General features: G+C 41.2%; 1 protein-coding gene across 3 annotated transcripts in view; it reads right to left on the reverse strand.

Moving 5' to 3' along the window:
• Positions 1 to 24,621, reverse strand: part of ACSL6 (acyl-CoA synthetase long chain family member 6) — a 133,469-nt gene extending 108,848 nt beyond the window's left edge. For 2 of the 3 annotated variants that reach the window (XM_089530605.1, XM_089530596.1), the window contains exon 1: positions 24,549 to 24,621. In XM_089530605.1, the coding sequence (XP_089386731.1) occupies positions 24,549 to 24,621 (73 nt within the window). The remainder of the gene's footprint in view (positions 1 to 24,548) is intronic. The other variant, XM_089530624.1, reaches the window with a different exon arrangement.
• Positions 24,622 to 24,879: the final 258 nt, after the last annotated feature.

Genomic DNA, 24,879 nt, shown 5'->3' on the forward strand with positions numbered 1-24,879 from the left:
TAGTAGATTGCAAAGGAAGTATCTTTTTGTGTTGCAAATGTTAAATTTCCTGGACATTGAGAATTTTGCAGTAGCCACACGGGCAGGAGGTGCCAGCCTGCAAGAAAAACCCTCCATACTATCTGAACTGAGAATAAAAACAGCAAAATGCAGGCTAATTGTTAACATGTTCAATTTTTTCTCCTGTGTGGCTTTTAATACCTTGCCTGATGAAGAAGCCAGTGGAGCTTCAAAAGCTTGCAACGTGTATATTGTGCATTTGGGCTGGCTCAATAAAGGTATCCCTGTTTGGTGGATTTTTGATGTTATGGGATTTGCTATATGGCCAACATGGCTACCCCTGGAAGAATCTGTACTGATTATTGTTGCTTGCTCTTTTCTCCCTTGTTTGTCTCCCCTTTATAAAAACACATGGATTATAACATCATGTTACAATTTGCTTTGCTAATCGCTCTTTAGAGATCTGTTAAAAAACCTAATTACTTGGTAAAACAGTCAAAACAACTATGAACATATCTGAGTAATACTTGTATTACACCTGTTGTACAATTATATTATCAAAATAGTCCATTTACTGGCAGCCTGTTTGCCATGGTTATGTCTCTGAAGTGACATCAGAGGCTTGGCAAGCAAAGCTTCTGGGATTTTTCTTCATACACAAACATGAATATACAGTTAATAACTGAGACCTTCAGAATAAAATAATGTACTGGTAACTTTATCTTCTCTGTGTTAATTGCAGACTCTGTAGTACAGTAGCTGCAGAGAGACTATACTACAGGGTTGGACAAACTCCAGCCCTTCAAGTGGACTGCAGCTCCCAACATCCCTCATCACTAGCTACAGCTGCTGGGAGCTGCAGTGCAACAAAATCTGGAGAGCCACATTTCACCCATCTCTGCTATATAACATCAATGTGGAATCTGACAATGGAATCCTTCACCAGCACAGTAGTTCATACAAAAAGGTTGTGATGCTCTGTTGTATTTAGGGTTGCCATAATGGAGGACCTCCAAACCGGGACAAATGTAGGACAAGGTTTGAAAATGTAGGACATTTTTTTTTTTAATTTCCTGGCTAGGAAATTAAAAAAAAAGTCCTAGATTTTTAAACCTTGTCCTCCTCCTCCTCCTCCCGGCCTGGGAAGGAGCCTAGGCCAGCTCCCAGGCCGGGAAGGGCGCGGGGAAGCTTGGCATCGCGGCAATCGCCGCGGTGCCAGGCTTCCTCCTCCTCCTCCCAGCCTGGGAGGGAGCCTAGGCCGGCTCCCAGGCCGGGAAGGGTGCGGGGAAGCTTAGCATTGTGGCGATCGCCGCGGTGCCAGGCTTCCTCCTCCTCCTCCCGGCCTGGGAGGAAGCCTAGGCCTGCTCCCAGGCTGGGAAAGAGGCGGAGGCTGTTCCTCATCGCGGCGATCGCCGCGGAGGGAAGCGTCCTCCTCCTCCTCCCGGTCTGGGAGGAAGCCTCAGCAGGCTCCCAGGCCGGGAAAGAGGCAGGGGCCGCTCCTCATCGCGGCGATCGCCGCGGTGGGAAGCGGCCTCCTCCTCCTCCCTGGCCTTGCGCAGGCCTTGGAGGACCCCGCGGCCGGAGCTCCGACTGCGGAGCCGCCTCCAAGGCCTCGCTGGGGCACGGGAGGGAGCGTCTCCGCGGCTGGAGCTCCAACCGCGGAGAGCCTTCCCAGGCCTCAGCAAGGCCTTGGAGCCGCCGCGTGGGCTGAGGTGGCCACGGTGGGCGGGGCCGCCCCGGTTTGGGCGCCAAACCGGACCGGGACCTGGTTGGCACCGCCCAAACCAGGATTGTCCCGCCCCCCCCGGCGGGATATGGCAACCCTAGTTGTATTGGTAATAGGTGAAAGTACAATATCTTGATTAGTGTTGTGGTGGTGTGTGTCCAAGTCAGTTTTGACTTATGGTGACCCTAAGGCAAACTTACTATAGGGTTATCTTTGTGTTACCATTCCACAAAGATTCACACATATTTCATATGGCTTCTGCCCAATAAACAGCAGTATACAGTACTTTCAGTTTTGATGCAGAAAAAGTTGCATTATAAATTGCATTGAAACTACATATTTCTCTAGAATAGAATGACTGCGAGTGATGGGAATTATAGTCCACCTCAGATAAAAGATGCCAAATTGGCAAAGCATGCTCCAGGACTGGACAGTTAAAATAACCCCCTACCCCTTTCTGTTTCTTTATCTCTTCTGTTTTATTTTCTAATCTTCTTGGCTACCTTTAGGGCTGAACCAAAAGTGATTTTCATCAGCTATTTTCTAGGTACCTCCTGTTTCAGCAAGTGCAGAAAGGCCTAGGTGAGGAGCGGACAACCTAAGCCATCTTCAAGGGTCACGTTTCTACCCTAGGACTTGTCACTAGCCAGACTCACCCTGAAAATGTAAAAATCATGGGAGGAGGGAATCTGTCTGGAAGAGTCCATTTTCATTTTCATATGGCACAGGCCGGGGGAGCTTTGACGTTTAGCTGTCGTTTTTTTTTTTTTAAATAGCCACTCTTGGGGGTTATCTACACAATAATACTCCTCAGTCCAATCAAACAGTATGAGGTCTGTCCACATGTGATTCACAGGAGTTTGAGCTTTTTCCAGGGTGGGGGATTTTTTAAACTCCACAGAAAAAGGCTTTGTGGTTTTTACTGGAGAATCTGTAGAAATGCACATTATCACATATGTGGCTGTTTCACATGTATTTGCATGGCTATGCAGTTTTTTTCAGAGGAAGGGTGTACAGATGCAAATCTGCACAGGAAAGTGAAGACAATTAACCACCAATGTGAATGTGCAACAATGAACACCAATTCACACAGTACATTTATGTGTATGCTAGCTCTAAGCTTTCCAGGAACATGAAATGTTATTTTTCTCATGGGGGACCTCAGAGAAGGCCTGGGAAGGGGTAAGGATTCTGGGAAGGGTTAAGAAAAGGTGATGTAGTGGTTTGAGTGCTGGGACTGTGACTCTGGAGACTGGGGTTCGATTCCCAGCGTGGCCATGGAAACTCACTGGGTGACCCTGGGCAAGTCACTTGCTTTCAGCCACAGCCTGGGGAAGACAATGGCAAACATCCTCCAAATAAATCTTGCCATGAAAACCCCATGATAGTTTACCTTAAGGTTGCAATAAGTCAGAAATCACTTGAAGGCACACCACAAACAAAAACATAACCTGGGAAGAGTTAAGGGAAGGCCACACTTTGCCAAACTCTATCTGGACAGTATTCTCTCAATACTCTCTTCTGCAGGAAGCAGAATAGGCTTCAGCTGCCCAGAGGTTACCACACTGGTTTACATCACTATTCTGCACAGAAAGGAGCAGTAAGCCTTGCACAGGCCAGAGATAACCTCGATCACAATGAAAGTTATTTTGTTGCTGCTAATGGATTTGAAATTTTATCATCTGTCTTTTACTGCTCTTTGTCCCTGGTCCCCATGTGGCCAAGAAGTGGAGTGGCTTCTGCCTGCATAGAGATATGTCTCCAGACCCTCTTAACTGATAACACAAGCAACATCTGAGCCAAAATGTAGGCCTGTGACTCTTAACATCATCACTTTTCTTCTGTATGATTTTTAACATCTTTGCCTGATGAAGAGGCCAGCGAAGCTTCAAAAGCTTACATAAAAAGGCCATTCAATTCCTCTGTGTGAGAAAAAAAACCTAGGCTAATCCTTTTTCTACTTCTTGCTTCCTCATGGTAGTTGCACTGACAGCAAAAAGGGCAGCCTTTTTATGATTATTTGTTTTAACTGTATATAATTTCTGGAATTTTATTATTTTAGTGGTTGGCTTGCTTTTGCCATTTTGAAGTGGTCTGGTGACTTATTCAATAAAGAGTCCTTTGATTTCAAAAGCTTATATGATATATTTTGTGGTTTATAGAGGATGGTAATGACAACCTCCCTCTGAAGAAACCTGCCAAGAAAACCCCATGATAGGGTGGCCTTAGGGTCACTGTAAGTTAGAAGTGACTTGAAAGTACACAACAACAACATAGTTAAACTGCATTATTTCTACAAAACAAACAAGCTTCTTTTATATACCGCTTCATACCGCCTAAGCAGTGTCTAAGCGGTTTACAACTGTAAGCTAATTTGCCCCCAACAATCTGGGTACTCATACAATGTAGATATTCCCTGAGGTTAGTATTTCCCTTAGTGTAAAATAGCTTCTTTGTGTGTTTTTAGTGATGCTATCTCATAGACAAATCTAGTTACACATCAATGTCACTGTTGCTTGAAAAAAGACAGCTTAAAACTAACCAACCAACCAAACCCTGGTTGTCACGTCTGCAGATGTGAAAAGGGTAAATTGTGGAGGATAGACTAGGAAGGAACTTTTTAGTCCTCCCTGAAGTCTTGTTTTGTGTTTAAAAGTCCAGAAGGGAACACATGAATTATATTACACATTCTGAACAGGTAGATTCTGTTTACCAAATATACCCAATGAATATGTATGTGTATGTAAATCCATGTAAGTGGATAACATCTCAGCAAATTCTGTAAGCAGCCCTGAACCCACTGCTGCCCATTAATGCCACTTTAGTAGCTAATGCTAATATGTTATCTCCCCCCATATATATATATGAGAGAGATATTTTTTGAAGGTATGATTACAAAGAAAAGAAACAGAAAATAATTACAGAAGTAAAGAAAAAAAGACAAGAGGAAAAACATAGGCTATGAAGAAGAATAAATAGGTAAATAAATAAATGTCTGCCCTATTACTTTGTTCATATGTTAAATAATCATACTTTAAATATCATATATGTATTGCATACTTAAAGAATGATTACCAAGAAAAAATATTTAAAAATACTAATATGGCATAACTTTATTTTATTTTATTTTGCTTTACACAAACAGATGGCCACTAATTGGCTTTTAGATTTGAAAAAGTGAAAATCTTCTGTCCTATGATTAGGTGCCTAATGCTGCTTTTCACGTTTCTTTTGTAAAACAGTTTCTCCAGACATATCATGATGTTTTCCGTTACATCCGTACTCTATGGCAGAGTAAGCAAGAAGTATGGGAAGTATTACTGCCTCAACTAAGTTACTAGACAGTTCATTCTTCAGTCTCAATGGCTGAGAACTTTGTCTTTTCAGACATGTTTCAGCAAATAGGGGGAACAGAGAATATGCAAATAACTTCTCTGAATGAAGAGAAGCCTGAATTGGTGTTGGCAAATTGCAGTATCACACCACCCTCAGCAGCCTGTGAAGTGAAAGGATTTTTTTTAAAAAACATTATTATTATTCAGATAGTTGGCTGAAAAATCCTGCCAGTATAAAGCTTTTGTCAAAGGACACACACAAATAAAATCCTTTCAGAACAAAATAAATTTAGAACTTAAGCATTACATTCAAGGCCAGGGAAGAGGTTATTTTCGTTCATTCACTCAGGAGGTTCATGGTTTTCAGTTGTGTATATTTTAACTCCAAGGTTGTTCTATTTAGTATCTTCTTTAGCCCAACCCTACCTCCCATAAGCAAACTAGAAAGGCCAGTTCTAAATTTTAATACCTACTTAAATGCAGCAAATAGTTGATATTTCCCATTGATAAATGTACAAACAACAACGACACCAAATGCACAGACAACTGTGAAAAACTGGCTTAGTTGAAATGCCCCAGAAGAATTTTGCAGAGATGCAACACACAGGCTTTCTAAACTGCACTGAAGTCCTGAACTGTGGTTTCACATCTCTATATAAATATTTTAAACAGTAAACCCTAAAAGCCAGTTTGGTGGATTCTGGTACAGCCTATAGGTTGTGGGCTTCTGGGAGCTGAAGTATAAAAAAAGAAGTTTTTTGATGCACTGCTAACCTTTACAAAATTTTAAAATCCAGTTATTTATTTTATTGCAAGCAATATGCTATGTGTCCCCGGAAGAAACTCCATCATGGAGGACAAACCGGATCCTTTGGTGGGAGTATAAGCTCCAAGCTTGTTCTGGGCCAACTCACTCCTGTGAAAAATCACTACTAACTCCTCCAACAATAACCAGGGATCCTTTCACACTACAGAATTATAGCACTATGATTCCACTTTAATTGCCATGGCTGCATTCCAATGGAACCCTGGGAGAGAGATTTCTGGCAAAAAATTCTAAATTTCCAAAACTGCAAATTCCAAGATTCAACAGAGTGGAACCATGACTGTTAAAGTGGACTCAAAGCACTATAATTGTGCAGTGTGAAAGGGAAGAAACTCAGTTCATTCCTGGCCTTCCTCTTACACATTTGCCATCAATTCTGAGTGAAAGGGACCAGTCCAGTCTAAGTATACTGTGCTAGACCATTCTACTCCATGACCAAACATAAATATTGTCACAGATATGTGTCAACAACCGTCATGGTATTAAGAGGTTCCATGGAATTATTCTGAAGCTTGCTCCATCTTGTGGGCCCTGAATAACTTGCATTGCTTCATAGAGCTGTATGTGATAGCATCTGTTTTCTGAATAATTCATGCCAAGGCCTCACTCTTTATTATGATAATGCATTGTACTCTCACAGTGGATCTGTACAGATACCATAGAATTTCTAAAAATTCTTTCACAGATAGATGGGGCTCTTGATAAATGAATAATTATATAACTTTAGAGCTTGAAAACATTATTTTTTTTTGGGGGGGGGGGGTATAATTCCCAGAAAGAGAGTCTGTGTGGTGTAATGGTTGAGTGTTGGACTACAACTCTGGAGACCAGGATTCAAATACTTACTCACCCATAGAAACACATAGAAGGTGGCTTGGATGAGTTGCACTCTCTCTTGCCTCTGAGGAAGGCAAAGGAAAAAACCCTCTGACCAAATCTTGCCAAGAAATCCCCGTGATAGGGTTACCATAATTGAGAAATGACTTAAAGACACACAACAACAAACAAAATTCCCAGAAATCCTCTAGGAACAACATTTCCAAAGTCTAGATGAAGAAAGATACTTTACCATCCCAAAGATTGGCATCCCCATGCCAAGCATCCCTCCAGCTCCCTGAATGTATCACTGAAACTGCAATCTCATAATACTTAGACACCCCCACTGACTTACTTCTAAATACACACACGCGCGCGCAGAAACACACACTGTTGGAAGAAGTTTCCAAGTGATATCTACCATATACACTCAACTATAAGTCGACCTCATGTATAAGTTAATGGTAGGTTTTGGGGAGAAATTATGGATTTTGATATGGCCTGTGGAAAACTCAAGAATCAAACCTAGTGGTACTGTATGTAATAAAAGATGTAAAGGATGAAGCACAGGAAAATGATGCTAAAGAACTTACAAAATTCTGGGGAGCATAACTGTTTCTGCTCATCCTAAAGGCTGGATGGATGGGAGAGTAAAAGGGGTTGGGACTTCTTTTAGTCCTCTGAGGAGGGATTAAGCTCTCATCTTTCACTAAGTTTTTCAACAAAAGTACAGTAGCTTATATTGACCTTTGGATAAGTGAATCCAGGGTTTTGGTTTCAACTTTTTGACTAAAATTTCTAGACTTATACCTGAGTATATACAGTATTACCATCCTGAGCTATCCTGCTCTGCTGACTACCACTAGGGCTATGGAACAGGAGGCAAAGAAACTAACTACATGATGAGCTACATTAATGGGATCCGCTCTAGGAAAGTATGAGAGTTACAGGGTAGTGAATGATCCAGTCATGGATAATATATAATACAGTTTACCTGTGTCATATGTGGGTGCGCTTTACGCGGCTTTTAGCATACGCTGGAAGCTGCAGCGGAAAAAGCCCTCACACACCCTGAAAGAAGTAAAGGGGTGTGAGCCCATGGTGTGCACAATGCACCGTGCCACAAGCATGAGCCCCATTATTTCTAATGGGGCTCTAGCAAATGTTGGATTTCGCTTATGTGGTGGGGTCTGGAACGGATCCCCCACAGAAGGGAAGGGCCTACTGTTTAGTGGTTTTAGCACTGGACTATGTCTCTAGACAATCTAGAGATCAGAGTTCAAATCCCCACTCAGCCATGACAAACCACTGGATGATCTTGGGCAATGTGACAGTCTCTCAGACTCAGAGGATGGCAATGGCAAACCCCCTCTGAAGCAACTTGCCAAGAAAACGCAGTGACAGGTTTGGCATTGGGTCACCATAACTTGGAAGCAACATGAAGACAAACAACAAAACTACAATATGTATTCTAGACTAGTGTTTGCTCAAGTATAGTCAGAAGCAATTTTTGCTTGCTGCACTTTGTGTCCACAAAGTGTAACAGCGTTTGACTTTTCTTATTTTTTTTTAAAAAAGACACCTCTTCTCTTTCACTAATGGGAAAAATACTGGGAAGTAGTCATAAAGATTTTACCTCCATGTAGGAGCCAAAATGGAAATGCTTATGCATAGATCCAGGGTGGCCAGGATATTTGATCATCTGGACAGTGCACTGTAATCTGGTCCTTGGCTCTCAAGTTTAAATGGACTACTCTATGTTAAGGACATGATCTGTGAAAAGAGCCTTCCCACTTCATAAACAGGGCAAAAAACACACCATGCTTGTTGTCTTACCACAGCTTGCCCTCTAAGCAGGGAAAGGGGGAGAGGGGTCCATATTAGTGTAAATCATCAACATTAATGCAAAAAGAAAGTGTAAGACGTTTTAAAAATACAGTATTTATACATGCAATGGCTAAGGCTCCATGTGGTGATCAGCAGCCCAGTTCATGTTAACAGGATAACACTGGGACCTGTGTATTAGGAAACATGCCCAAAGCATGTTCCCTCCTCTTATCAAGGAGGAAAGAAAAAACCCAAATGTTATTCACCAAACTGAAATAATGCTGACAGAAAGGGTAGGCAATTTGTGGACCTCTAGAAGTTTTGGACTACAGTTCCCATTATTCCTCACCACTAGTTATAATGACTAGGAGTAGTGGGAGCAGAAATTCCAATGGCTTCACATTCCTCACTTCTGCTTTAAAGCAACAGTACTGTAATAGAAGTTTGTTTTTTATTTTTTCTTATGTGTTGAAACAGGATCTAGTGCAGACTGCAAAGGATTGATGGATGAATCTTGCAACCTCACTCTCACAATAGTAACAGCTATTTTGTTAGATCTCTCAAGGTGCTTATGCAGATTTCATCATCATGGAATCAGACGTCTGCCAGGCACTTAGAAGTAATCAGCTTTATTAATCTCTACTAAACTTCTGCTGTAGAAGTTTAATGGGTCTATCAGGCTGGGTTACTACTTGGTTACTTGGCTACTTCTGGAAGAAAGAAAGAAAGAAAGAAAGAAAGAAAGAAAGAAAGAAAGAGTCTTTGGTGACAATCTTAAGCCAAGGCTGAAGGGAAAATTTGGCTTATTTTTATTTATTTATTTATTTTACAGTCATACCCTTGTATACACTACCCAAGTCCTACTTGTCACTTCCTAAAAGCAAAAGCGCCTAAACAAACCATGGACACTCTGTGAGTGGTTTGCTTATCATGATGGTATGTGAACCAGGATCTCTGCCTTGTCTTTCTACAAACAAGCTAGAGCCATAAATGAACAACAAGCTTGATTTATGAGTATGGTTTGTTTTGGGGCAAGATACAGAGTTTGGAAATAGCACACTACAAGTAACCTTACAAGTAAGTTAGCTGGAACAAGTCCAAGGCATTTGGAGACTAGATTGTAATGAAGTTCTCTTATCAATGATATTTATTTTGCCAAAAAAGAAAAGAATAGTGGTGAGCAGTACAACCAGTTGCTTAAAAATGGATAATTTTTTGGCAACATTAACGAATTCCTGGGGAAGGATTATCTTTGCAATCAGTTACATACTAAATTACTTTGGATTCTGTCTTAGTCATCACAATATACAAGCCACAGGCTTGTTTGGCAACTGCCATTCACAAAGGAGCCAACTGGGTACTATGCACTCATACACTGCTTAACGATGTCAAACTACTATTCCTTGGAACATACTAACCAGGAAATGTTTGTGTATGTTTTATTCTGAGGGAGACAGTGAACAATTATAAGCCCATCATGAAAAACACAACTAAACACAGACTTTTTCTCTCTCCCCTATTCTGCAACACCTTGCCTGATGAAAATATTAAAACTTACTCACTTTTGTAAGTAAAGGGAGCACCTTTGAGACTAATTGAGATCAATCAATCTCAAAAGTGCTAAAGATTCCTTCGCATACTGATCTGGACTAACTCAACTATGTCTTTGAATTCTATTCTTATTTTATGACATTCTGGCTGCTCAATGTATTAGCCAGACTGTGTATATAGACCTATGCAATACTTTGAGAGGAAACCTAGAATGAGTAATTGTCATATATAAACTATTGTTATTAAATGCAATCAAGTTGACTTTGACTTTATGAACAAAAACCCTTAAAGAGCCTTGGTCATCAATTTCCTTTCTCAGGTCTTACAAATTCGCAATTAAACCCCCCATGTAACCATTTCAGAGTGCATTCCTAATGGACCAAAATGGCCATGGACCAGCTGAGTCAACAGTGGGGTAGTGGAAGCTAAGCGGAATTCAACTGATCATGGTCTGGGGCCTTGGAAACTTCTCTTTCCTTCTGCTACCATTGGGTTGTGATGCTCTTTAACTGGATGATGTTTGGATTTGATGTAATTTGTCTCCTCGCTCCATCCTGTCCTTTCCCCTCTGATTTTCTCTTTGTTTTCTTCCTTTCTCCCTCCCTCTTTTCTTCTTTTCGTCCTTCCTTTCTTTCTCGGCTTTTCTGTCAGTGGATTTTAAACATCAGAGCATTACTGCTGACAGATATCTCTACATCATCAGATCTCTGAGAACAGCTGACAATCAGCATCATTTCTGCCATATGAATAGGCCTGTTTCTAATCCAAACCCTCTTTAGCCAGTTCAAATTTATGACAGGATTGCAATGGAAATTTTAGATTTTCCTCCACCCATACATCAGCTTCTTTTCTCCACTGATTATAAATTTTACCCTAGAAATTATTTTTTAAAAGGAAATTTGTCTCCTTCAAATAGAACCCTTCTCTTGTGGACATAGCTACTTAAAATCCATACATACAGACACATATTGTTTCAATTTTAAGTGTATCAAGACATTTCAAATGAGCATACAGATAGTTAACAAAAAACAACAACAGTTGACAGCAACAATTACAAAATGTAACAGAAAAGTCAGCCTATGATATCAGTCATGTAAAGTCTCTAATACAGGTTCAGCTGAGCTATGATATTTTTCCATAGGGATCCATGTAGAACTGAAGGAATTCATAAACATCTGTTATAATTTTCACACAGAATAAACAGATCCACTTTTCATAAAAGGATAACATATATTTGGGACACTCTCATCACCACAACTTGTTGTATTGGTTATTCGGTCAATACAAGACTCCATGCAGCTTTCTAACCATGGTGGAGCAGATACAGTAGATGCAATATCAACAGGGTTAGAGATCATTTTACAGTTGGAAATGGTTTATGGATCTAATCTGGGTGAAGAGAAACTTCAGAAAATTAGCAATAGGAAGCTCATCCCAGCCTTAAAGTGAGTCCCTAAATACAAAAGATCTGTGGGCTTAAACATGGAGAATTAAGAAAAGAAAGTTCCATCATAGCCTTTTCTGACTCAAATTAATTTAAAATAGATAAAACAGTGAAAATCAGACACTTTGGCTTCTATTATGCAGCTTTAAATAACATTACTTTCAATTAAATCCCATCACTTTCAAGAAAATTTGCATGCATGGAAGACAAGGAGGAGTTCAGCATGTTCTGAGGGTGAAGCCATGCTACATCCAGCAATACTGTTCTCACTGCAGTGTTATTAAATTCTTTGTCTCTGGCACAAATTCAAATCAGTGCTACTCTTTCCACGGATATTCAGTTAATTTGGTTTTGCCATCTGTCTCCTAAGCTGTATCTATGTTTTCATTATTCAGCCCTAGTTGTAGTAATGATAGAAGAGTTGGGCCAGGTTGGGGTGGGGGATGGAAACAGGCATGCAGATTGCAACCATGTTGACATAAGTACTATGCACAGTCAGATCTATCCTAAAAGCCAAGCTAACAGGAAAGCAAATGTCTTGAGACTCCCAAGGTTAAAAAGAGAAGAAACAGTGAAAAACAACCAATAGCATAGGGAGGTCTCTCAAAAAGTGGCATTACAACTATGTTCTCAATGCTCTAGGGAGCCTTTAGGTTCCCTAGAAGCTTGTCACACAACAACAGCAGCAAAGACACATATGTCTCTCAACATTACTTCTGTAATGATGGCTTGTCCTCTATTACCCAGAAACATTTTGTGAAACCCCTGTCAGGGGCACATTGAATCCACTTTCGATTTGGGATAGCTTCAAAGTAGCTGTCCAAGGTGCTGAAGCTACTTTTGGAGATAGGACCTAATTCCTGGCTTCCAACCTGGAGTGAATTTGCCACACCACTGACAGGAGAGCTGCCACTGCCACTACCAATCATCTGTAGTGTACCTAGGTTGCAGTACAGTCAATGGATTTGTGTTTGCTCTACAAACTGCATCTTTTGGCTACATTTACCTATGAAGATTTCGTTGACCTTATCCATGACCTTTACTCAGAAATTACAGTGTAAACTCTTCCTTTGTCTGTGGCAGGCAGACTTGTAATTGGAATTTCTGCACATGCACTGTTTCTCCTGCTAGTTTCCTTCTCAAGTTGTCAAATTAGATTTTAGGGCTGAGCTGACTTGAACCCTGGCTATTCCACTCACCACTGTGGTTTTAGACAAGCAGATTCCTCCTCCCTGCTGTCCACAAACTCTCTTACAATTACAGTTAGCTGCAACCATATCAGAACAATAAACTCTCACCCATGACTAATTACATGACTAATTACAATGGCTTACTGGTAACTTTCTACTACTCACTACAAAATATTCACTCTTTTCAGGGGTAATTGTTTCATTCTTATGTTTAAAATGGTAAAAAATGTCTTAAACAGGTTTGCTGACACTATGACCATGGACTGGCTTGACTTCTCCACTGTCTGTTCCTGTGGACAACAAGTATATTGCCCTGGGTACTTGCTATTCTTCAATAAGGCACTGCAGATCATGCCCAAGGGAGTGTCAATGACTACAGCTTCATTCTAATAGGACAGGTACACCCAATCCAAGTCCTGTATAACTTTGCTTGAATATGTATCAAAGGATGATACCAATCTGTACACAGCCATATAATTTTACTAGTAAAAATGTGACATAAACAAATAAAAAAGTTCCAAACTTTTAGAGAGAGAACATCTGCTAGTCAAGGATGTAATAAAAATGATAAGTGAAAAGGTTGCTATTGACAAACCCAAAATTATGATTTCAAGACTGATAATTTTTCTTCCTAAATGAATTTGAATATTTGGAAGGCCCAGCCCAAACTGGTTTTGTGTATTTGCAAAATAAAAAGAATGAGAATGAGACAGATGCACACAGACAGAAAATAAAGATGTTATCTTGGTCATGGCAAGGATTGACTGGAGTTACTATTATTCTGCTTACATTATTATTATCACTGTTGTTATGGTTCTTACTTGTGTGGCTGTTGTTATGTTCTAGTCTGCACTGGAAAGATGAGACCACATTGGGAAGTGAATATAAGAACAAATTGTAGTAGGAAGCAGTTATTGCAATACAGTGCGCCTGTGCCATACGTGGGTACACTATATGAGGCTTCCATCTTACATGGAAGCTGTGTCCCAATCAAAATAATGGCACGCGCGCCCATGGCGCACACACTACCCTGAGCTGCGAGAACACATGTCCATTGTTTTTAATGGGGTGCGAGCATACATGGATTTCCCCTTACACTGTGGGATCTGGAACTGATCCCTCGCGTAAGGGGAGGGCAGGCTGTATCTTAAATCTCCTATCAAGAGAATGTAATCCTACCAAGAAGTTGTCTACAATGAACCCTTGTATTTCCTTTTTAATTACATTTCAATATGAGAAATCTGATCAATTGGACTGAGCCTGTTGACTGGCATAAAATGAGCTAAAGTTGAAGGAAGAAGAGGGCCAGTCCATGTAAGAGAAAACAGTATCCTCTAGTGGAAACAGAAGGATAATGAAAGTTTAGCTTTAAACCATCCTCCTTCCTTGTAAGCAGTCCAAAAACATCTGGAGGGCATTTAACTATATGATGATTCCAGACCACAAGGACACATACAAAGACATTGCTGTGGTTTGCTTGATTAGATCAATCCATCTGTAATGTGGTCTTCTTCCTTACCTACTGCATTAGTTTTTCCCCAGCATTATATTTTCCAATAAGTCCTGTTGTCTCATGATATGTCCAAAGTACAACGGCCTCATTGATTCATTTTGGCTTCCAGTGAGAGTTGGGTGAGAGTTTAATTTTCTGTGACCCATTTATTTCCAGGCAGAATGATGGCAAAATAATATACGGTGTGCCCTTGCTTTACGCAGGGGATCTATTCCGGACTCCCCCACGTAAAGTAATTCCGCATATGCTTGAGCCCCATTTAAATGATGGGACACGCCGCCCCTTCTTCCCTGCACGGCGGGCGCACTGTATTCTAATTATTTCTGCTTAAATTTTCAATGTATTGCTGTCCTTGGAATAAGTCAGGCTTAATATTTAAATACACAAATACAGTGTGCAGCAATTAGAATACTGTAACTACCATCCTTTGTAAGTATATTTCATGTGATATATACATATCTATAGATGCTTCATTATAGATAAATTTGATAATAAAATGTTCCCTACATTAATGTGTGTGTGTGTGTGTGTGTGTGTGTGTGTAGAAAAAGGAGGGTAGGTAGGGTTTTTTTTTCAGCTTCAAAAAATTAAGCATGAAAAAAAGTAACACAGATTCAAAGCTTTATTGTGTTCCATAGCTCACAGCTTACAGGACATGAAGAATTTTCCATTAACAGACCTATTCTACAATAATGAAAATTCTTCAGCATGTCAGAAAATCTGGGCTCATTAATACAAATTAGTAAACCACAACACAAAGACGACCATTTCACTCATGTCACTTCTTACACTGTTGACGTTTAATGGAAAATAGAGTATATGCTTCATGCCGGAATGGAAAATGATATGCAACTCTGTATTTTTTTAAAAATCAATACTATCATTAAGTGTGTGTTTTGACTTACTATGAGTACTAAAAATATGTTGGTTTTCCTGATTTCCATCTATGTGTGTGATCCATTTGATTCTTCTCTATCACTTAGTGGCTTTCAGTATCATTGACCATCCTAGCATTCTCAGTTTCCAGGAACCCAGGCTGTCCTAGGCTGGATTTTTTTTTACAGCTGATTATTAGGATTGATAAAACAAAGCAATTCTGCATATTTTCTGTGTTAAACTGTGGAACTCATAAGGCTGCCAAGATGGATGACATTAAAAAGGGACTAGATAAATTCATGGAGGAATTTATGGCTATATCATCTCTGATTTCAGAGTCAATATGCCTCTTCAACAATTCATTCATTCATTATTTATTTTATTTATATCCAATTTTTCTCCTGAAATGGGACACAAGGCAGTTTACAACAAAGATACAGCAAGATAAAAGTCTAAAAACCCGATAACTGAAATGTTAAAACATAATTAAATGTTGGCTATGATGGAATCATATTATCCTTAATAGTTATTATTATTATTAACTTTTATTTATAAAGCGTTGTAAATTTACACAGCGCTGCACATACAATCTTTTTAATTGGACAGTTCCCTGTCCTCAGGCTTACAATCTAAAAAGACACGACACAAAAAAAGAAGTACCTCTGGACCTGACCCTATTTCTAGAATTTCAAGTACCAATGCAGTGTTTTTTTTCTAGCCTTGGTTGACAAACCAATTATATCAATACCTGAAACATAATGATAGCTGGACACTATCCATTTATCACGCAAAGGGATCTTATAGCACCTTTGAGACTAACTGTGTGAAAGAAATTGTAGCATAAGCTTTTGTAGACTTGGTCTATCTTCAGATGCATGGAGTGAAGTGTTGCCCAGGAAGGACCTTTTTGATCAGTCTATATGAATAGCCAGAAATGCAAAACTTTTGGTTCTAGTGATGTTGCTCAGTTTTAACTAGGGACATTGAGGGACAAAGGCATGGGGGAAAGATGTTGCCTAAGGCCAGGGTGGGCAGATGGCCATATGAACAGTGGAAGGAGTTTTGGAATGTAGTGTGTTATGCTGGCTGATAACCAGAAAGGAGATGTGATAAACTGGCCAAGAACACCTTTAGGAGCCTGGGGTGTTAACCAGTATTATAATATGTGCCAGTAAGCCATTGTCTCTGTTCAACACACTGTTGATGGATTGAAGTTTGTGGATATTTTCTAATTCAGTTGTTTCTCTTTCCAAACATCCTTTGTAGTTTTGTTGTTGTTGTTCAAGGATTGCTGTCCTGAGATCAGAGATTGAATGCCCAGGAAGGTTGCTCTGCATTCCTAATATCTGATTTGTGTCACTTAGCCTCTGGGGTAGAGACTCACCTGTCTGCCCAGTGCAAACTGCTAAAGGGCATTGTTAACAGAGAATGGCATCTATCACATTAGAGAAAAGTTTCAGCTTTGCTAGTTTCAGCTTATGAAACATTCTCTCTGGGAGCCGCCTTAGAACCCACTGTAGTAGAAAGTTGGCATACAAATTAAATAAATAAATAAATAGCTGGTCTAGCCACTGACCCATAAGAATTCCATTAAGATTTCAAATTTATTAATGGTGTTTTATTGGAAAACTTACATAAGATGCTGAGATTTTTGTGTTATAGCCCCAGAACTTTGTAATGTCCTTTTATAGAAGATTCACATGGCCACTTATCTCCTGTTATTTCAGATGCAGATAAAATCCTTTTTCTGCTGCGATTTTGAAAGCTGAGTCTGCTACCAGTTTTTCTTAAATGTTCTGTGGTTTATTTACTGCCTTTACTTGGATCAATTTGTTTTTAACTATATTTTAGTTTTATAGTGTACACTGGTTTGGAGAATCCAACCAAAAGATGTATAAAACTACTTATATAAAACCAATCCACATCCATACACAATAGGTTTATTTTGACAATCCTAGGCCTGGTACAGATGGGCACATTGTGACGATATTAGGGCTCGATAGGGCTGGGTGTCCAGACACGCTCAGCCCTAGTGACATCACCTGGTGGGTGCCACAGCTGCATCGCAGCCCTTATGACGCTGCAAAAAAGGAGCTGCTTAGAGCGGTTCCTTTTTGACTGCGCATCTGTGGATGCTGCTTCACAGCTGCACAGCAAAAAGGAGTGGCATTTTGCTGCCTGTGTGTACTGGGCCCTACTACACAGGCCTACTCAGAAGCGAGTACCACTGAATTCAATCACGCCCTTGGGCTCTAACTCTTAGACAAGTAGTTACAGGGCTGCAACCTGAAAAATGTTCAGTATGTGTGGCTTTCTCAACGTTTTTAATTAGTTTACCATTTTAACAAATATGTGACACAAAGACTACAGCTGTATTGTTTTCCTTCTGTAATAGTGTCTGTAAAGGCATCATTTTTCAAAGGCATTCTTCAGCTTTTGAACAAAATTTCCAGAAGGACTAGTAACAATATGAAGCGAGGAAAGACAAAGAATACTTAGAGGCCTACACAAATTAATGTTAGAGGAAATTCTCACAAGACAGTTTCAGATATCATCAAAATCATACTAAACTGTTCATATGCCAGCTAAACTCTAGGGCTTAATCTTGGTTAAGGATTAAAGGTGCATGGTGCATCTACACTGTAGAAATAATGCACTTTAAGCACTGTAGCACCATCTCATGGAATCAAAGAATTTGTAGTTTTCCAAGGTCTTTAGCTTTCTCTGCCAAAGAGTGCCTGTGCCTCACCAAACTACAAATCCCAGGATTCTGTAGGATGGATCCATGGTAGTTAAAGTGGTGTCAAACTGCATTATTTCTACAGTATTGATGTAACTGACCAAACAATCAGGGCTGGAACAGATGAATAATGTCCCCCAGAGTGTTTTCCCTTGAATCATGAGAAATTACATCCAGTTTCATCATGTCTGTGACAAGAACTAAGTAACTCTGATAAAGTTCCCATAATTCCTTAAATTGATGCAACTAGAGCTGATGAGAATTGCTGTCCAGAAACATTTGGAATACCAGAGTCCCCATCTTATTCCATAATGTGCTGTCATATTATGGAATAAGGTGCCGGTCTACCTAATTCTAACCCATTTGTGTACATACAGTACCATGGAATCGGGACAAAAGGTAACAGTCGTAATAGAGAAGGAAGATAAAATCAGTAGTGATCCCTGTGTTGTAAGGATGGTCCTTGGTCTGAGCAGGGAAAAGGATCCCACCTTATCCTAAAATGGTGGGGCAAGGTCCCAGTCACTCAGACCATACACTACAGTTGGCTTATATAACATTTTCAGTCACACTGGTATCGTGGTAAAGATCTTCTAGATCAGGGACTACATGTGAAAGGGAACTAGGAGTCCTAGTAGATCACAAGTTGAACGTGAGTCAACAGTGCGATGCGGCAGCTAAAAAGGCCAGTGCGAGTTTAGGCTGCTTGTTTTCTGCTGCTCCAGAGAACAGGCCACGTAACAATTGATGCAAGCTACAGGAAAAGAAATTCCACCTAAAAGGGCTTTTGACAGTGGAACACACTCCCATGGAGAGTGGTGGAGTCTCCTTCCCTGGAGGTTTTGAAACAGAGGCTTGATGGACATCTGTTAGACATGCTTTAAGATTTCATGCATGGTGAAAGGGGGTTGGACTGGATGGCCCTTGGGGTCTCTTCCAACTCTACGATTCTATGATTCAAACATTGGTCCCCCAGATGTTTTCGACATCAGCTTTCTAAATTTCTGACAGTTGGCCAACTTGGAGCTTCTGGGCATTGAAGTCCAAAAACATCTGAAGGACCCAAGTTTGGGAACCACTGTTCTAGCTCAAAGACCGTAACATTTTGGAAAATCTTTAGGAATCAGTTCTAGAAATTAAATTATTCAGAAACACAAAGTTGCTTGGAGCTGCTTGTGGCAAACATTTTGGCAAGTCAAGTGGCAAATGTGAGTTTCTTTAGTATGAGAAGTAAATTATGAAAACAAAAAGAAGGCTGTTTTTTCAACGATGGCACCTCAACTTCAGAATGCACTTCCAAGTGATATTCAGCTATTATCAATCTTGTATTCTGTTTGGTGCAATGTGAAAACATAATTTCCCTGGGTATTTGAATCGGTTTTAAATATTGTTTTTTAAATATGACAACTGGTTGATGAGTTATTGTTTTATCTCATCCATTATTATTTTTTATAGATTTAATATTTTACTATATTTTATTGCTGTATACTTGAGTGAGGCACAGTCTCTCAGTCTGTGCCTCTCAGGGAGGCAAAAGCAAGCCTCCTTCGAACAAATCTTACCAAGAAAACCACGTGATAAGTTTGCCTTAGAGTTGCCATAAGTCAGAAATGAAGGCACACAAAAACAACAAACAATCCATTTTTATGTGAGTAGGTCAATGCAAGGTTTAATTTTTTTAAACAAAAAACCATAGTGTCCATATTGGTATGTATGTGCCTTGATTCTAATCGGATCTGTCCAACTTGTTGGGGCAGATGTATATACAATTCATCCTCCACATCTGCGGCTTTGACCTTTGCAAATGTGATTATTCACAGATTTTGATTAATATATTGTCTTAAGGAATCTCTAGTTCCTCTAGTGCGACTCTGCTGGAAGTTGACCATAGAGTCATATTGGAGGACCTAGAGGTTCCCAGAGAAAACACTTCTCTAGGCATTTGTAGGTCCTCCAGCATAGAAGGTGCATTTGTACCACTTGTAGATCTTCCAGTTGACCACAGAGTAGCAGTTGAGGCCCTAGAAATTCTTAGAAAAGTGTTTACTTGGGTTAAAAAAATAGTGGGCTTTTTATTTGTGTTTTTTTCACTTTCACAGGGTGCTGTACCCATAACCCCAGCAAATGTGGAGAGCCGAGTGCACAAAGCCAGGAACAGAAACCTTTTTGCTCTCTAGATATCTTGGATCTCAGAGTCCATCATCCATTACGATTGGCCAAGTAGGGTGAGCCAGATGGAAACTGAAATCTAAAACATCTGGAGGTAGAGCTGGCAATAGGAACAGGGTTGTCAATTCTCCTCTTATTCCACAACTATGAATATAGAATTTTCTATCCTTGTATTGATTTATTTTATTATTAAGAATCTTTTTGCCTTGCCTTCCCCTTCAGAAATAAATGCTCAAGGCTGCTTGTTGCAACCCTTTCACATCAAGACACACCTAAAGCCAAGTGACAGCCTTTAAAATGCAAAAACCATTGGATAATAGGCCACCAAAAGATAAAATACTTACAAAAATAAAAGATCAGTTACAGTACAGACTGGCCACCAGTAAACTTGGGTAAAGGGACCAAAAAAAAAAAAAAGCCACCGAAGAACTGCTTTATGTTTAACTACAGACAATCAATTATTGATTCATTGCCTGCGGGGCTCAAGAGGCTGCTTAGGCTGTTCAAAAAGTGACTGTGTATGACTGGGCAACATTTACTTAGGAGAACTGGATGGTTTAGTGTTTCTGGGTGTGTGCCTAGCCAGAATACACTGGGGTACTGACATCAGCTTATGAATACAGATAAGCATCCAACTCCTACACACCTCATTCATCCCATCCCCTGAAGTAATTATCTGATGGGGAGACTGTAATGTTCCTCCTTGCTGTCTCCATGCCTCATCACATAATCATGAAGTAAGGGTCAGGTTCCCAAGCATGGCGCTAACTTGGCTGTTGTTGGAATGAGAAATGTTGTTGTAAGAAGTAGGATAATGGCAAAAGCTTAATTTCTTCAGCAATGCTATATATATATATATATCTACACACACACACACACCAACCAAAACCTCCCCCCCAAAACAACCCAGCAATAACACTCTTTTTGAATTACTCTTCTAACTCTCAGTAATAATATAATGCTATCCTGCCTTACCCCTGAATTTGATTCTTGGCATGCTTTTGATCCTGTAGTCCATCTGACGTGAGCAATACAGGTTCAGGGTAAGCAGATGTCTGCCTTTTCCAGGACATGTCCTCATTTCAACTTTCTGTCCAGGAAGAATTTCAAAATGTCCTCCAATTTGAGCATAATTAAGAAGCATGAATTTATATTTATGTTAGTATTTTCAGCTTTTATTTTGTAATGTCCTATATTTTTCTTGATTATCGGACATTTTGCAGTGCCTTGTCCTCCTCTGCAGTTAGGACATCTGATCACCCTGGACAGGCTGGCCATGGGAGAGGGTACTGGTAGGGGACATGTCTCTTGGTTGGACTTGCAATGGCTGAAAGAACAAATTAGATTCTAGCAATTTGTTTGTATGAAACAGAACCCTACCACCATCACCACATGAGGGCTACTCCAGAATCCATTTTCATTTTCACTAGCAAAGTTGAGTCTTCTTGGAGTTGGTAAACTAAGCAGTTTATTGCATGGGGGAAAACTGGACGTTTAAATGGATCATCCCATGAAAATTGCACAATCACGATTAAAATGCAATTAATATTTTCACACACAAGTCATTATCCCGGGAATAACCATGGAATAACCAGGCAATAAACAGCAACAAATCATTCATGTGAAACTCATGTGAATGATTTGTTGCTATTTATTGCCTGGTTAGTCATGGGTTAATGGCACTTTAATTGCTTTTCAACACGACGTCGTGTGAAAACCATTACTGCAATTGCACGATTTTCATGGGATATTCCCAGGATAATGGCTGTTTAATCATGACGTCATGCAAAAATCTTAATTGTGGATGCGCAATTTTCACGGGATAATCCCCGTTTATTCTTCCACTTGTCCCTGTGTAATAAAGTCCAAGAGAAATGCACCTCTGAGTACATGCAAAACGCTTCACTCTCCAAGAGAATCACAATGATCCCCATAACCTTAGGATAACACAAGATCTTTAGGACAAATGACAAAGCTCTTACAGGAATCCACAGCAAGCACCTGCATTTCTCTTTGGGTCCTTTCACACTATGCAGTAAAAGTGCAATGATTCCATGTTAACTGTCATGGCAACATCCTATGGATGTTTGTCATTTGATGAGGCACTAGAAGAGCACTCTGGCTAAGCATTGTAAATGCCACTTCCTAAACTTCAAGTTCCACCATGCCATAGGATGTTGCCATGGTAGTTAAAGTGGAATCACAGCACTATCACTATGTACTGTGAAAGGACCCTTTGTTAATTCAGAACAAAGCATAGCTCAAAGAACTATCCCCCAACCTTTGCACACACCCTTCAGGTTTTTAATAGCTTTTTATGCTGAAGTCCACTGGGTAGACAATTAAAAGGTCATCTCCCCACCCCACCTCATGAAGGTCAACCAAAGACTATCATTGGCACCTCTACAGCATGTGCTGAACTTTGCATGCACTGGAGAGACTGGGTATCCCAGTGTTTTGGAAATGAGTTTCCTCCTACATATCTCAAAAGGGAAAAGAGGTCTAGTGCTATGCTATTTTCTGTGTGTGTCTAACACAAGGAAATCAAAACCAACATGATGTAGAGGTCTGAGCATTGAACTACTATTCTGCAGACTAGGGTTCAAATCCCAGATCAGCCATGGAAACCCAGTCGCTGACCTTGGAAAAGTTACACTCTCTCAGCCTCAGAGAGGCAAACTCTTTCTGAAGAAACATGCCAAGAAAATCCCACGATAGGTTTGCCTTAGGGTCGCCATTAGTTGGAAACAACTTGGAGCCACACAACAAGAAAAAAACTAAAGGAAACAAATTTAGTTCATGTGAACTGTACTCTGTGATGAACCGATTCAGCTCCCTACTGCAAACATCTTGCTCATTTTCCTCCAAGATCTTCACACGTACACCCCCGAAAGTTGACCCAACCCAACTGCCTCCAAAAGGACAGGAGCTGCCGATTCCTCCATGTCTCTCATTCCCTCCTCCGCCTCCAAAGTGTTCTATTTCCAAACGTTGCAGCAGATGACACCATTTAAACCTGAATCTGTCAAGAGGATAGCAGCTATTCCAGGGGCCTGGTAATCCTCTCTCTGTCTGATCGCATCATCTTTAAACCAGTGACTATCATTATGGCATGCAATTGCAATACAAAGGGAAAGATTCAACTACACACGCACACAACACAGACACACATTGATCCATAGGTATTGTATACTCATGCCTAGCTGAACATCGAAAGAGAGTGCATCGCGCCTGAACAAAGAATGCCTGGTGGCAAATTAATAAGCAAAATCAATGGAGGGAAATGATGTATTTCTTTTCATTATTTAATTCTTCAAATAAAACTAAAAATCCTGGCCCATTCTAGCCAGGGCACTGCAGTGTTTTCCAGATTCCTCCATGCTGGGCCCAGCTGAGCTTTTCAACCCTCCCAGCCTCCCTTGTCTTTTTTGCTTTGGATGCTCCGCTTTGTCTTTTTCTCCTCCTTCCACAAAGGCCAGGTTAGGAGCCCTCATCCTCATCCTAGCAGAAGATGGAGAACGAAGGCGGGCGAAGCAGCCCATGCTCCTAAAGGAGGAGGAGAGGGGAAAGGATGGAGATGGGTGCCTTCAAGACACTGTCCAAAGGCCCACCCAACATTCCTCTTTGGTTGTTGTCTTGTACATTAAAACTCACCATCGCTCAAGGGGACCAGAGGTCCTCCTCACCCCCAAGGAGGGGCAGGCACCTCCAAACAGAGGACCTCCCAGAAAAATGGAGGACCAGATGCCCCCCCACCTCAAAATGTAGGACCTCCCAGAAAAAAATGGAGGATCAGATCTCCTCACTGTGAAGGAGGCCAAGGCACCACTCAATGTAGGACCCTTGAGGGGAAAGAATGCAGGGCCAGATGCCCTCGCCTCCAAGGAGGACCAGGTGCCACAAAAAATGGAGGACCATGAAGGAAAAATGGAGGACTTGCCCAAATAAAAGCTCAGAACACACACACACACACACACACACACACACACACACACACACAGGGATGTCAACCCCTGCTTCTTGGCCCTGCTCAAAATGGAGGACGTTGTGGGAAACCCCTCCTGGGGAGGCTCTGGAATGAAAGACAAGTCTTGGAAAAGGAGGACGTGTCTGCTCACCTTGTTCCTAAGTCCTGCTCAAAATGGAGGACATTGTGGGGAGAAAAATAAAAAACCCCTGGAGAGGAGTCTGAAATGAAATGCGGGGCAGGTCCTGGGAGGAGGGGGAGGAGGAGGTGTGGGGTGCCCTCTTGTTCGGCTCCAAAGGGAGGACCCTAGGAAATCCTTCCTGAAAGACCTGGGAAAGGAGGACGTGACTGGTCCCCTGGTTCTAAAGCCCTGCTCAAAAACATCCTGGAGAGGAGGAGGCTGAAAGAAATGCAGGGCAGGAGAAGTGGGGTCCCCCCTGTCCTTGAGTGCTGCTCAAAATGGAGGACGTGGCGAGGGGCTGCACTGCAGGGCATGCAGAAGGAGGAGGAGGAGGGGGGTAGTGGGGGCGCCGGGAGGGGAGGGAAGCGGGGCAGGGTCCGCACTCACCCAGGAAGAGCCAGAGGGAGCCTCCGGAGACGAGGAAGAGGGTGAGCATGCCTGCTGGCGCCGGCTGCAGCATGGGCGGCTGCTGCTGCTGCTGCTGCTGCTGGAAGGCAGGCAGGAAGGCAGGCACTGGCAGCCAGGAGGAGGAGGAGGAGGAGGAGGGCAGCGGCGGCGGCGGCGCCAGGGGGGCACTGCACCAAACTCACTGCAGCAGCAGCAGCAGCAGCAGCAGAAGAGCCAGTCACTCCAGCAGCAGCAAGGAGCAGGAAGGGGGCTCAGCCCCGGCACCAGGGCCCTATTTTTAGCCCCAGCAGCAGGCGGAGGAGAAGGAGAG

Source organism: Sceloporus occidentalis, unplaced genomic scaffold (assembly GCF_023333645.1).
Source record: "Sceloporus occidentalis isolate IW3139 unplaced genomic scaffold, rSceOcc1.0.p SCAF_1, whole genome shotgun sequence".
In the NCBI taxonomy this organism is placed as follows: domain Eukaryota; kingdom Metazoa; phylum Chordata; class Lepidosauria; order Squamata; family Phrynosomatidae; genus Sceloporus; species Sceloporus occidentalis.